Here is a 17,129-nt window from a genome sequence, read left to right as displayed (position 1 = left end):
GAGATTGTTAGTTCTGGCCGGGCATGTGTTAGTGACACTACCACTAGTTTTCTATCTCTTTTTTAATATGTGATGCTTTAGAAGAGTATTTGATGCGATATTATAGCAAGAACTCCCATAACTTGTAGACTATTATAGATTATACTTGCTGGGCGGTGAAGATGGAGACAGGGAAAAGTATACAAGGGTGAGAATATACTTGCTAGGTGGTGAAGATGGAGAAAGGGAAAAGTATACAAGGGTGAGGGGGGCAATTCTTTCCCTCTCTAGAGTAAGACAAGAGTCGAGCATTGGGCGGAGCCCAGAGAAGAACACTCAAAGGACGACGGCAAGGTGAAAGATGGATGGCAACAAGGAGGACGCGAAAGAGTAGAAAAATATACTCAAACGGAGAGAGAAAGAACCACCGGCAGGAGGTTCTTCTCCACGACGGACGGCGGAAAAGCCCCTCTAGGGGCATGGAGAGAGATGCTGCACATCCTAGCAGAGTGTTCTGCTTAAGACCATCAGAATTTGTCACACAATGTGGTCTCCTAATATGAAAAATTACTAAAACTCATCCGAGTAATAATCTTTCAATTGTTAAGAGAGATATCAACCCCCATAATATTTTCTGCGAAATATACATACATATATATATGTAGGATATGATTAGTGTAAGAAGACAAAACGAAATCTGGAATGGGAACGCTGAAATACAAAAAATCCAACAATCATGAGCAGCAGCATGCCATTATATACAGAGTATTTCCCCAGCAGCAGTAGTTTAATTAGGCAACGCTCACACAAATGCGAATAAAAAACATTCGGAATAAGAACGAATAATCTCACTGTGGCCGCCCGGGTAAGGAGTACAGTGACTGCTGAGGAGTAAAAGAAGCAAAAATTAAAATTAAAGTAGGGATGGGGAGAAACTAAGCGAAGTGAAGAAGGGTGAAGTGAAGTGAAGTGAAGTGATAGTGAAAGTGAACAGTAGGAACACTGTAACACGGTTGAGTGCCAGAGCCGTTCAACAGCCCCAGCCCCAGCCCCAGCACTTCGGACAGGACGTAACAGAGACTTCCCCCACCCCAAGGTCACTACGATGTGACGTACCACTGACTCCGTGGGGCCCCACAGACCTTATCTGACGTGGCATCCTGCGTCCATGCATGCGGGTGTAGTAGAGATAGATTTCCTTTGAAGTTAACGGTGTTTAAAGATGCAGGAATTTACCATTTAACATAACCAGTACTATATAACTAGATAAGTCATTACAGCAAAAGCTTAGGGTCATCTGGGTCATTGAAACAGGGGGAGAACATCGAAGTGGACACAACAATAATAATAATAATAATAATAATAGAGCTTGGCTACCTGCAGGTCCTGGAGTATTAGAAGGTCCAGAAGCAATCCAGCTCCGTGGGACCCACCACAGCCTGGGCCTTCCGATCGAGATCGGACGGCCAGGAAGCATCCCCTATTGAGGCCGCAGAAACAGCAGCTACCGGCGGCGCCGCCGCCAAGCCCGCGAGGAAGACCGGCAGCTGGAGGTTCTCCTGGAGCGTGCGGAGGCTGGGGAAAACCGTACCGCCGGGGGATGCGGTGGCCGAGCTCCGGCCGAAGAAGGGCGGCGCGGAGGGTAACGGGAGGTAGTGGCCGATGCCTCCGGCGACGGTATTGGTGGAGAAGCAGGTTACGTGCGGCGGCTCCCTCTCGTTGCAGCTTTCGTAGGAGCAGCTGTCGCCGGCGCCCGCGAAAGGAGACATGTCGGTGGCCGGCGGGAAGGAGGCGGAGGTCGGGGAGTTGATGACGGAGATGGACGGGACGCCGGAGAGGCCGAGGCGGGTCTTCTTGCCGCCGCCAGTCTTCTGGAATACACGAGAGATCACCCACTCGTCCTAGGGGCGTACGAGCATGGAGTTTAAGTGAGTTTAACACAAAAAAGACATACCAAAATGACCCAAATAACCTCCTCTACGTCAATCACAAACAATAATTAATCCAAATACTATGCCCTCGTCGACGCAAAACAAGGCTATATCTTTTCCTTAACACAGTTGCTTGCTATGTTAGACATCGACGTCCAAAAAGATAACGAGAAGTTTGACAGTAACATGGGAGAGAGTTGACAAGAAGACTTATGACTAAGTAATAATCATGTTCTTTTTCTAAGACCAATTTAAGTGCATTAGTTGTCTACTATAGCTTCGTTGTACCACAATGAGCTAGACATGAAAGGACATTTATGTGAGTTCTATATCCTTTCATGGATGCTTGGCATGATTGGTTAGTGACGCAAACTAGTGAAAAAAAAGAGTCTACAACTTAATCTAACCCTTCGTTGAAGAGAGATAGGAAGGAAGATCTCAACAGCTCAATAGTTCAAAGGATCATTGATGATGCATTGATTAGACTAAATACACAAACTACTAAGATCTAACCCCCAGTGAAAGTAGAAGCTCAAAGCAGCTTAGTAGATTTTCAATTTGAAATCTTCGCAGAGAATACCAATAGCGAACAATTCCCGAGAAAGGAAAGAAAGAAATTATGAGGTTGTCAACAAAAAGCAACTTTTTACAGTTTACATGTAAAAGGAAACCAGCATTCTGCATGCATACAGATTGTAGAACAACAGAATGGAAAGCAGCAATCAATGACGACAAGAGAAAAAAACAGAAAAGAACAAAAAGCTTTTAACAGCGAAGTAAGTTAGATTTGAACATTACCTTGGAGGATCTAGAGATAAAATGATAGGCAAACTTCCCCTCCAATCTATACTCATGCATCACCCAGTTGCTCTTCTCCCCTTTCGGAGCTCTCCCTCTGTAGAACACCAGTGTCTTCTTCATCCCAACAAGAGAGCCAGTCCTTGAACTATAGATCTCCCTATCCTTCCCAGTTGCCTTCCAGTACCCAGCATCCGTAGCTCGATTCGTCCTCAGCCCAGTTGGATACTTCCTGTCTCGAAGGCTGAAGAAGTACCACTCCTTCTCCCCCATCTTAGCCTTCTCTACAATCCCAAAAAGAAGATTTAACTTTATTAAGTAGTTATAGTTGAGGAAGTAAAAGAAGAGAAAATTTGGCATCTTTTTTGGACCTGGAAGTTCCCATGGCTCGCATTTGTTGAGATCAATCTCCGCAATGGCTCGACCAGTGAAGTTGCTGTCGAGAACCTTCTTGAGGAGGTAGTAAGTGATGAGCTCCTCATCCGTGGGGTGGAACCGAAACCCAGGAGGAAGCTGCCCTTCGCTGCTCTCAAAGTGGTGGGCATAGCTCTCCATCCTAAACGAGAAAAAAAGATCCAAACTTTAATGATGTTAGAGAAGATAACAAAGAGAAGGTAGCAGCTTCCCCTGTGTTAAATTGTAGAGAGACCCAACAAGAAGAACAAAGAATAGAAGCATCAGGTTGGGGGACCAATATGTCCAGTAGCAAACAAAAGGAAGACAGCTTACCCTGTTGCAGTGGTGTAGCAAGGAAGAAGGGGAGATGGGGGTCTCTTTTATATTGGTGGTCTTGTGGTAATTTAATTGGGATTCGACGAATCAAAGGTGTGTCAGTGCAAGGGAAAGGTAGTCGTAGTGTGGGCGGAAGGAGAGGAATAGAGTTATAGAGATGGATGATTAATTTCTTTCTTGGTAAAAAGGAAGGTCCTTCTCTCTCTCTCTCTCTCTCTCTCTCTCTCTCTCTCTCTCTCTCTCTCTCTCTCTCTCTCTCTCTCTCTCTCCTCTTCTTCTTCGTCTTCTTCTCTGCCTCTGGCCCTCTGTTATGGTCTGCTGTGGTGCAGGAAGACTTATGATATCCATGAGCTGGGATGGCAGAGAAGAGGAGAGAGGAATGCGTGCGTGCGTGAGAAATTGTGCAGGTATTTTCTCTGTCAGTGGAGAAGAACAGGGAGTAAGTATTAGAGAGAGAGAGGAGGAGAGATTTTTGAGGTGATCTGCCATCAGAGGGAAAGCTGCTTCATATCTCAATGTGTCAGGGGAGGGAAACAGTACAAGATTAAATAAATCATGAGACAGATTGCATCACATCAAACCTCTTTTTCTGGGGCCCCTCTGTTCTGCCCTTCTGCTTGTTTCTTTTCTTTTTGGGTTTCTTTTGCAAATAACTACTTGTATTTTACTCTTATTGTAAAGTTATATTTACAAATCCACTCCTTTAAACTCGCAACTTTTGGCCTAATATGATAGTTTGTTTATCGATCTCACTGCTTTAAATGAGTTTAGATTTAATATAATTGCGTATGAGTCGTAAATGATTTGATGTGCTTAATTTAATAATTTATTTATGATTAAAAAAAATAGAAACTTTGGTAGTTATTTGCACACAAAAAGCGTCATCTTCCTTTTCTACGTGAAATGTCGGTAGAATCCATTCGAGATATGTGTTACTTTCATATCTCCTTTGTTGGCCCTGATTTTGCTGGAGTTTGACGCAGCCTTCTTCTCCTCTCTCATAGGGTTTTTCATCGTTGCCGTCAGCAATATTCTCTACTGCTCTCTCTTAACTCGTGTATATAAGAGGAGATAGCTTAAGTATCTAGGGGAGCGGAGAGACCTACTACCTCTCTATTTTCTTTTCTTCCCCTCTTTCCCTCTTCCTTTTGCCATTAGCGAGATCCCACTCCTCCTCCCCTTGTTCTCTTGGTGCGAACCAGATTAAATCGGATCATACGGAATTCGAACCCAAACTCAATTTATGATTATTTCGATATCATTGTCCATTGTTCCTTATTTTTTTCTTTTCATATGGATTTCTATCTTTACATCCTTTCATGGATGAATTGTGTCTATTTTCACATCTAGGATTTACATATACAACATATATTTAGTTAAGTCATGTAAGCTACTAAGACAAGTTCAATTAAATTATGTAAGCTACTAAGACAAGTTCAATTAAGTCATATAAGCCAATAAAGCAAGTTCAATTAAGTCACGTAAGCCACTAAAGCAAATTCAATTAAGTCATATACACTACTAAGTAAGTTCAATTAAATTATATAAGCCTCTAAGATAAATTTTAATTCAAGTCGTATAAACCTATAGGGATAAGTCTAAGTATGACCGATTATACCCGACATCTATATATAAAAGGGCTGGGCTTTTTAGTTTCTTTATCCAAGTATTTAAACATTAAGAATTAATTGAGTTTAGTTATTTTCTTATTATCTCATTTAAAGTTTTTATCATAGTCGTTCGAACGTCTTTATCTTCATAAGAGTAGATTGTAATTAAAGAACCCTTTCAAGCACCAAAACCTTGGCCATCACCTTCCTCCAATAGTCACCCTAACTCTATTGTACGACCGTCCACCATTCTTGGCCGTTCGCCACCTTCCAAAGATCGCTGCAATGTCGAATATGTGACACGTTCTGACTTTACTCCACTGTTTTAATTATATCTTTTCATCCAGACATCCGACTGATGTGAAATCAGAGCAATTAGAACTCTATCTCATGAAGCTACCACTATATAAATTTTCATACTTTTCTTACGTTCGAGATCATTCCAGATCTGGTTCATAAAATTATTATCAGAGTCGACGTTCCTCAGAAGCATGGCACTATATTTAGTATATCAGATAGAATCTGGTTAATTATTTATTGTTCAATAATACCTTGTGAAATGATGATTAGGATTTTTTTTTCTTCAGAAAAACTTTGAATTCGATTCCTTCTTGCAGCAATGGAGCAATCTATTCAAGTATTGTGCATGGTACAAATAATGAAGCTAATTTGAGTCTTATATTCGAAAAATGTTAATTCTATATATTCTGACTCACTTAGTTTATGAGTTTGAATCAAAGAAAAAGGAAAAGAAATTATCAGTGAGTAGCTGTGGGAGTACACCAATGTCCACCAATCTATTGGTATCTAGTTTGACCTTATCAAAAGCCTAGGAGTCTATATTTGATTCTCTTAAACTTATAAAATCTACAGCATATTTTGTATTTATTTATTTATTATGCACAGTCTATCCTATAAATATTTATCATCTGCTCTTAGTATTTTATTTTTAATACCTCAAATTAAAATACCTTGTAGTTAGTTTTTCATTTAGTTTAAGTTAATTATAATTCAAATTGCTCATTGTACTTTGAGTAAGGTTTTTTTAAAAATAAGATCAAAAATAAAAGAGGAACTAAATCTTGTAAGTAAAGTGAGAAGTATTCTAGATATTTAAACAATTTTAGTTTAAAAGTAATAAAATATTCTCTATTTTGACGGTCGGTGTTAGGTTAAAACTAAATCAAGATACTTTTAGGTATTAAAAATAAAAATATAACGGTTGAATAATAAATATCTATACATAAGAGGGTGCGAACGATAATATAACTACAAATTGGTTACTTTCTAATGTCATTTGGTTCGTACATAAGGAATCGTTATTTATAAATTATAATTTTATTAAATATATTTTATAACTAAACAATTATTTATATATATTTTAGTCAAATTTTATATAAAATAAGTTAAAATCTTCTCATAGATAGAAATATGATAAAATTATAATTAATATACTTATTTATAATTAATAACAAAACATAAATTCTTACGTAAACTTATTAAAAGTAATTATTAATCATTAAGTTTTACAATTAAATAATTAAATATAAGTAAAGTTTTAAATATATCTAATTTATATTTAAAAGGTGTGCATAAAATTATGCTTAAATTTTTTTCTTTTTTCTCTTAAATTTGGGTCTAACAAAGCTGTTTGTCATTCCTGATACTCAACTATTCATGTACTCATATATTTTTAAACTCTCCCAGCTTCCATGCCTTCATCTCTTCACTAATTCCTGTGAAATTAACCATTTATTCCGAGTTCATGTGCCAATCTAAGAAAAAGTATATATAAAAACAAAGAGAGAGAAGAAAAAGAAGCACAGCTCGAGCAAAACAAATATAGCATCTCAGAATCCTTTTGATGGGAGATTTAAACAAAAGAAGAATCCCAAACAGAGAAAGCAAATGAAGGATCGCCGCTTCCATCAGTTATCTCGTTAAGTACAAGAAAAGATCGACAGCCGATCGAGGAGTTCATTTCATCTCACAAACTAGCTATAAATAGTTAAGCTCAGCCTCCTCTTTCGCTGCCATGGATGCCCTCACGACCCATTGGCATATTTGCCATTAATTCCTCCTTGCATGCAGTGCATGCATGCATGCATGCTTCTGTCTATCCACCCATCCAGCCAATCTCCATTATGGCATTGATGGTGATGAGATCTTGACATCTCCTGCTCGGATTTTGAGATGGATGGCTGATGGGAGAGGATAGTTTTAAAATCACATCCCATCCATCAAATCAAAATCCTCCTCTCTTGTCTTTTTCTAATCCTTTTCTTTCTCTTCTCTACGTATGACATGATATGATATGATATCTCGTATGAGTCAACTATATATGTTTAACAGTGAACTGCAGTTTCATACTTGAAGGCTAATTGACGAGATGTAATAATACAATAACGTAAGAGCCTTTGATGATCTTGAAGGAGCTCTTCGTTAAAGGAGTTAGCAGTGAAGGATTTTGATACAAACTCACTATGCTCATACTGGAAAAAGGCTCAAATGGTTGAATGCATACACCCATGGAGTCCAAAACAAAAGACCTTACACTCATAAGGCTTTCTATTTCTTTTAATCTAAACTATATAGTTCAAAGAATTTTAAGGTATATCAATGGTACAATAACCTAGGGCATGCATACACTACACTAGATCTTCGCACCTCTTCCAATGCTCTCTCTACTACGATAACCTCTCCAAGGTACAATGTCATCCCATGCACGTAAGTAGAATATCCTGCGATGGCTCACAAGATGCTTCTAATTTTAGGTATAACTATATAGAGCTAATTTGTAATTTACTCTTAATTGTATTATATAATAATATGATTTTATACATAAAACATAGGGCTGAAATTTCTATACTTTGTCAATGTCTTGTACTCAATACCTTTGTGTGTAGAATGAAGATAAGTAATAGTTATGCCAAATAGAACATTGATATTTATGTAGAGGAGTACAACCAAGCTTGTATAAAATATAAATGTACCTCTTAGATATAGTTGTTTGCATTCCAAACAATGGAATTAGCTATGTCATTTATTAGAGAAATACTTGAATGTGCTCTAGTACTGTGTTATCCTTGATGTACTTTGGAATGGCCAAAAGATTGTTATGGAAAGTTAGAAGATAAAATAATGAAGTAGCAATAAAAGATGCATATATTTAAATTATGGTTTAATTACACTCAAACTTTCTAAATTATTGCATATATTTAGATAGACTCTCATTTATTTTTCAGATATCTCCAATCCTTTAATGGTGTAAAAGAATATATTAGATGATCATTTTTCTCATAAACTTCTTTTTATTTTTGCAGAATAAGAGTATAATTGCATGTCCTAAGGAACACTGAAATTTGATCACATAATATATTTTTTTTCATAAAGAATATCAAATGAACAACCAATAAAAGAGACAATATGCTACAAAAAATAAATAAGGTAAATAATGTAAGATGTCTAAATATAATATTCCTAATTACGTGAGCCACATTGTATAATTTATAGGCTAGCTAGACAAACAGACTAACTTTATATGATATATTAGTTGAGAGATCTAAACTAACCCTCTCAATATACAAGTCACATCAAACCAAGTCAAATGCATATAAGATAATTCAAAATTTGTTTATAGTTTTTTTTTTCTTTTGAAATATGAGTTGGATTTAGCAGACTTAACTCTCAGGTAGGGCAGTTACAAAGATCGGGGAGAATGTGATCTTTCGATCCTAACAAGACTGCCTAAGATGCAGTCTTACCCCGTTTGGCCACCCAGTCAGCCACACAGTTGACTTCTATATAGATAGTTTGGAAAAGAGCTGAGTAAGGATTTGCACTCAGCAACTAGGTTTCAAAGTTTTCACGAGCAACTGAGCTCCGCCTTCATGATCTGCACCAACTCTAGTGAATCAGTTTCGAATTTATTTATAGGTTTCACAACACCTCGTAATAATAAGACAATAATAATAAGACAATGTAGTGTTTGATCGTCAAACCCTTACATTCTAAGTTTTAGATTATAAATGCACGCAAATAAGCCATAAAAAAATTTGGTAGTCATTTTTAGTTGATAGGTTATTTAAGAAAGAAAAAGGAATAGATAAAATAAACACATATGAGGAGGTGTGTCTTCCAAATTCCATTAAAAAAATAAAAGAGACGTTTCCCTTTTAATTTTTTATTATTATTTTTTATTATCTTTTTGAGAGAGAGTAACAAAGAGACGTCTCCCGCTTAATAACTCCAACGGTCGAACTTCCTCCTCTCCAAGAAACCATGGCGACAAACAAGATTCAGCCAGTCGTGGCTTGCCACGTAACCTAGTTGGAAAATATTCCTACATCTCGGCCCCCTAGGCGACCTCAAATCCCTCTTTCAAAAACCAGCGGAATTCGGAGCTTCTCTTCACTCTTTCTCCCTCTCTCTCTGTATCGCTTCCTCTTGCGGCGGTCCCCCAACGAAAGAAACCCTAAATCCTAGGAATTCGAGATCAAAAGAAGAGCTTGGGCTCCAAGCCATAGGTCTTAGGTCTCCATGGAGGACGGCGTCGGAGTCGGAGAGTGGAACTTTGCGCCCCCGCTCAATAGTGCTCTACTGAACGCCTCCTCGCTCTCCGTTCGCGGCGTCCTGGGTAAGATCATGGCCAACGTAAACGAAGACGGAGGGGATCTGAGGCCTCGAATACCGCTCGGCCACGGCGACCCTTCGGTCTTCCCGTGCTTCCGGACTACGCCGGATGCGGTGGACGCCGTCGTCTCTGCTCTTAAATCCTCTCAGTACAACTGCTACCCCCCCTGCGTGGGCCTTGCCCCTGCAAGAAGGTGAGGTCTTCAAAGTTGCTACCTTTGGTTTAATTAGAGTAATTTACGTTTAGGAGGGTACTAATTTCTTTGAGTTGAACTTTTTGATCCCAAATTTCGCTTAATTATGTCTTCTTTTCTCTAGTCCTGATGGTTAAAGATCTATTTCATATGTAAAAAAATGTTTGGTTTGCACTAAGGAAAAGGTTAGAACTTGTTCATTTTCTAACAATCGGTTGTTTTTACTCTTCTGTGGTTAATAAGTTTATCATTTTACAATCATCATTTAATAATTAATCATTGGATTTCAGGTCTATTGCCGAATACTTATCCTGTAGTCTTCCGTATAAGCTATCCCCTGATGATGTTTACCTCACAAATGGCTGTGCTCAAGCAATAGAAATCATAATCTCTGTCCTATCTCGACCCGGTGCCAACATTTTGCTCCCTAGACCAGGTTATCTATTTTACGAAGCACGGGCTTCTGTTAATGGGTTAGAAGCTCGATATTTTGACTTACTTCCAGAAAATGGTTGGGAAGTTGACCTTAGTGGTGTAGAAGAACTTGCTGATGAGAACACTATCGCCATGGTCATTGTCAATCCTGGAAATCCCTGTGGTAATGTTTTTTCCTATGATCATTTGGCTAAGGCAAGTATTTGTCTCGTATAGTCTAATATTAGTAGACGTACTAGTATTTCATTTTGCTTATTATATAAGCCTGGATCCCATTTTCCAGGTTGCTGATACTGCAAAGAAGCTTGGGATATTGGTCATTTCTGACGAAGTATATGGTCATCTTACTTTTGGGTCTCGTAGTTTTGTGCCAATGGGAGTTTTTGGCCAAACTGTTCCTGTCCTTACACTAGGGTCGATATCAAAAAGATGGGTAGTACCTGGCTGGAGACTTGGCTGGATTGTAACAAATGACCCTACTGGCATATTAAAACAAAACAAGGTTCATTGTATTCTTTTCTGGTTCCATATGATAATTGGTGACCGGTACTCCGGTAGGGACAAAGATGACATCTTTAAAGAAGCAAGGTTCTTAAAAAATGACAGTTTGGTGAATGAAATCAAACCAAAGTTCCTACAAATTGTATGGTTTGCATTACTTTAAAATTAAGATCTTTAAAAAATATATATATAAGCATTGAGTATCTAAGATTCACCAGGACCAAAGATAAGTATATTAAGACTGAGCTTAATATAGCCCAAGTGATAGAGTTGGTTCAGAAGAGTTCTATTTAGGAAATAAATGCTTTGGAGAGGAATACTGTCTTTGATTTTAAAGTTGAAGGATATACCGCACCAAACTAGTTTTAGCTCCTTTAGCTTTTGAGAACTATGTAAGGAAACATTACAATCCCCAACTCGATAAAGTTGCAGAGAATACTAGAGAAAGTTTATTTGCTGTTGTTTCATTAGGAGTCTAGGAAAGGAAGCATGATGAAACTCGGATATGGAATTGGATCAGATCCAATATAATCCCCCCATTTTACCCCTAGTTACTCATCTAATTTTCTTCAACTATATCCGCATCTACAGATTTATCCAGACATGGATAGAAATTGGGATAGGAAGATGGATTGGCAAATCTAAGTTTATATCCGATTAAACTCAGATATGGAACCAGATCAAATCGAATATTAGCCACCCATCCCTAAATACTTATCATTTGTTCTTATTCAATTATCCAGCATTTAATGTGTTACTTTTTTCTTCTTATCCACATATATCCATATTATGTGTTCAATTTTTATTCAAGATATCGCAATAAAGTTATGCTTATTTTCGTACTCATAGTTGGATTCCTTGAGCTTCGGATTTCTCCTTTCTTTCACTAATTACCTCTTGATTTGTCTTTCTTTATATTTCAATCTTATTTGGGTGAATTTGGAATGATTTTTTATGCAGAAGCTATGTTTTGTGGACTCTGTATATTAAGCATATCTTATTAAGTTCTTCATTTTCAGGATTATATTCCATATGTGTTTATTCTTGTGCCCTTTTTGTAGGTAGTGGAGTGCCTCAAGAATTACCTTGATATCTCGTCAGATCCTACAACATTTATGCAGGTTAGAACCTGAATCTTTTCTTATTTTAAAGATGTTCTCTTAGTAGTTTAACCTGCATTCCATGTATCTGGTAAAAATTTGCAGTGAGTATGAGATAAGGAAGAATCAGATATAATTTATGTAGATACAGTATACACATTGTTGAAGGTGTTACATTATCTATAATCAGATACACATTATCTGTAATCAGATATAATTTCCACATCACAAATGGCTGCCCTACATGATTCTTGCCTAAAAACCTCAACAAGTCTATGTCTATGTCTACCTTCCTGAATACATTCTTTGTTCCTGAGGAAAAGTTTTTATCCCAATCTCTTTTAATTGTTTTGCTTCAGAATGAATAATCTGTTCTACCTTCTTAAATTACAGGCTTAGCAAAAGGTTTAGCTGATAGAAAAATGATGAACTATATTTTTGGTACTCTATTTACTTCTTGCCACATGCGAGCTGAAGACACCAAAAATGTGCAGCACTTTTTTGAATTGAATGAATTTGAGGTTTCAAAATTAATGTAACATAGGATTGGCATCAGTGGTGTGATTTGTACCCGAACTGTTTCATACCATGTTATAAACAGATTTCTCTCCGAGAGCTTCATCAAATTAAAAGTACTGATTCACATCATCTATGTTCTAATGTCAATTAACTGAAAAATTATTTATAGGGAAATTGACCCTGCAATTTGCTTTTATTATTATTTATATCCTACCTTATAGATATTTATCAAAGTTTCAAAACTCGATATTGAGATCAGCCCAAGAGCTTCATCAATTAAAAGCACCGATTCATATCTTCTATGTTCTAATGTCAATTTACTAAAAAAAATTTATAGGGAAATTGACCTTGTATTTTGCTTTTATTATTGCCCTACTTTATAGGTATTTATCAAAGTTTCAAAAATCGGTATTAGGATCGACCGTTTGAAAAAATGATATTTTTTTATTTTTTTCTCCATTTTCTCTCTCTCCCTTCACTCCCCTCTCTCTCTCTCTCTCTTCTTCCCTCTCCCTCTTATTGCCGCATCCTTCTCTCTCTTCCTCACCTCTCTTTTCCTCCCCCTTTCTTGCATCAAGAAAAGAGAGAAAAAAGAAAAACTTTTAAAAAAAAATTACCCAAAGTCATTGGAGGTCGTGGTCATTTTGGATCTTGGTTGGAGAATGTCATCGGAGGTTGAGGTCAATGGTAGTGGATCCGTGGAAGATATGAGAAAGAAAAATAAAAGAGAAAGGGCTAGGAGAATGGAGGGACCGGGGTCAGACCTGACTCGAATTTGACCCTCCTAGCTAGTTTCGGGTTGGGATCGATCAATTTGAACCTGCAACGACTTGGGTACCGGTCGATACCTTAACCGAAACCAGCCAACGAGGATCGGGATTGGCTAAGACTCAAATTCATGGTATCTATCATTTGACCCCCTACATTTTAGGTTTAAATATTGAAAACGCCTCAACATTACTTTTTAACTAAAGATAATCATATGCATTAGTAAACTTAACTTTAGGTGTAAATGACCAAAGTTCCCTTGCTAACAAGTCCAAAAAAAGAAAAGATATAGGATACAACTCTTGGTGTTTTTGATGAGGGATAATTTAGATATTTAAATTTTTAGTTTAAAATAACGAATATTTTTCATTCTATCAGGTTAATTTAACTCAGGGTGCTTTTGAAGATTAAACCCATAATACCGGGGTTGTATGATAAATATCGATAAGGTAGGGTGTAAATGATAATAAAAACAAGGGTTAATTACATCTTACATCCTACACTTATGTCTAAAATTATTTCACCTCTTTGCACTTTAAAAAGTTTCAAACTATTCACTGTACTTACGATTAAAATGAGGCCGCTAGTTTTTCCATCCAAATTAACGGAGCAGGTTGAATTCTCTCTATTTTTATTTTTTTATAAACAAAAATGCCTTTCTTCTCTTATATAAGTATTTCTTTTTCTTTAAATAATACCCCCATATTTTCTTCTCTTATTTTCTAGATTGTGCTAACTATCTAGTAAGTTTATTTAAACCTATTTTTTAATAAATTTTAATAATTATATCACATCTAAGAATAAGATAAATATGGGGTTAAAAAATTATATAAAAAACTCATCTATTTTATTTAATAAACACGACGGGGTATTTTGGTCATTTAAGCGAGTTCCGTTTACTTTGACAGAAAAATAACGGTTTCAGTTTAATCATAAGTATAAGAACTGATTTTAGATTTTTTGAAGTACATAGGGGTAAAATGATTCTGGACATAACTACAAGGAGGTAAAAAATATTTAACTCTAAAAGCAAAATGTATAGCATTTTCAGTCAATTTCCCTTATTTACATTCTAGAAGTTCTGATGAAGCTCATTAAGTATACTAATTTTTTTCGCTGTATTCTTGCCAATCTTGTGACACCTATCTCAATATGATTTCTTTCAAAATATCTATTTCTGCAATCTAAGTAATGACACTAAGTTCAAGGTCTTAATTTCAATAAGGCATTGTCCTGTCAATGTTTCATCAGATCTACATTCTGCTAAAATTGTGGGAGTAAGTTGATTTCTGGTTAAGATTCATAAAAGTTGATTTTTGGTTAAGACTCATCATCTCTCTCTTCCTAATTCCGTATCCAGATGCCGTAGAACGATTTTAGCTCATTGAGATAGTATAGGATTTGTGCTACCTTTTACTTTTCCCGGAAGTATATTCCTCTTATAGTTGAACTAGATACTGATAATTTCTTTTCATCTTGTAACTTAAGATAGTATAGGATTTGTGCTTCCTTTTCCTTTTTTCTACAAGTATATTCCTCTTAATAGTTGAACTAGAAACAGACAATTTCTTTTCATCTTGGAACTTAATAATCCTTCCATATGTTGTTTCTTCAAAAAGAACATCATATCTTTTGCATGCACCAGTTGGATGGTGTAATCTTTATATTTTTCTTTGTTACTTTATTTCATTCCTGTGTCGTTTACTTTTCAGGGGGCGATACCAGAAATTATACAGAACACAAAGGAAGATTTCTTCAACAAAACAATTGACATTCTAAGGCAAACAGCAGACATATGTTATGAGAAACTGAAGGAGATCGACTGCATCACTTGCCCAAGTAAACCTGAGGGCTCTATGTTTGTGATGGTAAGGAATATCACCCCCTGAATTATTTGCTAATTCGATATAAGTCGGTATATATTGCGTCACATCTGCTCAGTATATTTGTCAATTCAGCTGATCGGAAGTGCAACATACTTGTTGCAGGTAAAACTAGATATCTCTCGTTTAGATGACATATATGATGACATGGACTTCTGTTGCAAGCTAGCAAAAGAGGAATTAGTAATAATTCTGCCAGGTAAGTGCCTCTTAGTAGTACTAGTACAGCTTTTTTGTTGATGTTGAAGTATTACAAAATTAGTTAAACAGTGGTACCTGGTCTGTGTGGTAGTTATCAAAGCAGAAAAATCTTAAATTCCTCTATTCCTCTAATAATTTTATCTTCAAAGAAAATAATAAACTAGTCCTTTTGGCGTGCAACATTTCAATTACTTCCTCTGGTCTTGTAGAGATCTGCATTTAGTTCTTCTGGATCAATTTTCTTCATTGGGATCCCTATGATTTGCTATGGTATGGATTAAGTCTGAGCAGTTTGCAACTTTTAAGAAATTAATCTGTATAGTAAATCATAAAACCAGAGAATGATCCTAAAAGTTGCAATTCACAGGAATATAGATGTGATAAAAAGGAGTCTTATGAAGTAACTACAGAAAGTCCCGAAGTAAAGAATTAAAATGATACACATGGAGTAATATTAGAAAACTTTCAAAACTGAGGAACTTATAAAGTATTTTCCCTTTATCTTCAACTGAAACTGCTAGTGTATTGTGCTGTTTGCAATGCTTTGACAACAAATAACACCTGACAAAATCCTAACTTCACCCCTTAAAAAATTAAAAAAAGAAAGAAATGTCACAACATAAAAGATCTTTGGTTCTGCGGCACACAAAAATCCCAACTTCTATAATCACACCATTGTTTCTGCAGGGTGTGCTGTCGGATTTAAGAACTGGCTTCGTATCACCTTTGCTGTTGGACCATCTTCTCTCGAAGATGGGCTAGAGAGGCTGAAATCTTTCTGCCTTAGACATGAGAAGCGTATCAAATGAAGGTTGCACCTATAAATTTCTGATAGTGTTCTGCCAAGCAACATGGTATCTCCATAAATTCCTCTCTGGTTCGTAGATTTATTCACATATGAATGCTGTCTTCTAATGTAGCTTTCCACTTTGATTCCTACTTTCCTGGTATATTTAAAAGACGTACTATTGCTTTAGCACTGTAATAATATCTTGGGAACTTCTAGTCTTCTTTAGTTACTGGTTTCTTTTAATTGAAGTTCCTGTATAAGATGTATGGACATAGCGAATCTGTCATCAATAAAATGGCTATTTCCTATTGAGTGTTTTCATAGCGTTACTAGGATGTCGCCAAAATTATTATTCTTATGCACCAAAAAGAAAAGATCATATATCGTTGTGATTTGTAAACATGTAAAGCTAAAGCTTGATTTCTTTCTTTTCTTTTTATTTATGTATTTAAGTTGGCTGATGACTTTCCTCACAATTGAAAACTCTTATAGATTAGCCCAAGAATAACTGGGTTCACTTTTTTTTTCTTCTATGTAGCTATGTCTAACAAGATCTGAGTATCATGCTCATTCAGATGGCTATTATCACAAAGGAAGAGAAAATAGATAACAAGAATTTCAGAAACTAATGAGATTTTTAGGAAGAAAACTGTAAATGTGGTGAGTTTGTCATTGCAGATGCTTTAAAGGACAAGCTTATAATTCAAAGTAATCAACCGTTGATCCTTTGTCAGTAAGCAAATATTCCATAGGAGATACAAAATTCTTCACCCAGGTAACCATGTATGAATAGACACAGGACTAGTGCATCAAATACCTTTCTGATTAAGAAAGCCTGTTCATCACTGCATCTCACCTGATGGAACAATTTATATCCTCACCATTTCCAGATTACAAGATCACCAGATTTGAAACATGTTTTAAGAATTCCTTGAAATATTAAATCAATGAGAAGGATTAATTAGATAGATCATGAAATTGATTGCTAATGGTCCATTTTGGTGATAGTAGTCCACCATTACTTCTTTAATCACCAAAAAGAGTGGAGAGAAGCAG

The 17,129-nt window shown here is 36.4% G+C and overlaps 2 protein-coding genes across 2 annotated transcripts; one reads left to right on the top strand and one right to left on the bottom strand.

The window, feature by feature from the left end:
- Positions 1-756: 756 nt before the first annotated feature.
- Positions 757-3,911, bottom strand: LOC140779195 (protein CUP-SHAPED COTYLEDON 2-like). The gene is made up of 4 exons (XM_073124185.1): positions 3,438-3,911; positions 3,080-3,264; positions 2,709-2,992; positions 757-1,880 (listed from the first exon to the last, which is right to left on the bottom strand). The coding sequence occupies exons 2-4, from the start codon at positions 3,261-3,263 to the stop codon at positions 1,374-1,376; spliced, it is 975 nt and encodes a 324-aa protein (XP_072980286.1). The 5' UTR covers position 3,264; positions 3,438-3,911; the 3' UTR covers positions 757-1,373.
- Positions 3,912-9,455: 5,544 nt separating this feature from the next.
- On the top strand, positions 9,456-16,381 carry LOC140779194 (nicotianamine aminotransferase 1-like). Its single transcript, XM_073124184.1, has 7 exons — positions 9,456-9,876; positions 10,167-10,506; positions 10,595-10,813; positions 11,874-11,933; positions 14,912-15,067; positions 15,188-15,281; positions 15,971-16,381. Exons 1-7 carry the CDS (start codon positions 9,590-9,592, stop codon positions 16,090-16,092), a joined length of 1,278 nt encoding a protein of 425 aa, XP_072980285.1. The 5' UTR covers positions 9,456-9,589; the 3' UTR covers positions 16,093-16,381.
- The last annotated feature ends 748 nt before the right edge of the window (positions 16,382-17,129 follow it).

The sequence above is a fragment of the Typha angustifolia genome, chromosome 15 (assembly GCF_048772165.1).
Source record: "Typha angustifolia cultivar Huaian chromosome 15, ASM4877216v1, whole genome shotgun sequence".
Lineage (NCBI taxonomy): Eukaryota > Viridiplantae > Streptophyta > Magnoliopsida > Poales > Typhaceae > Typha > Typha angustifolia.
Note: the sequence above shows the minus strand (reverse complement) of the source record. Positions and strands in the feature narration are given on the sequence as shown.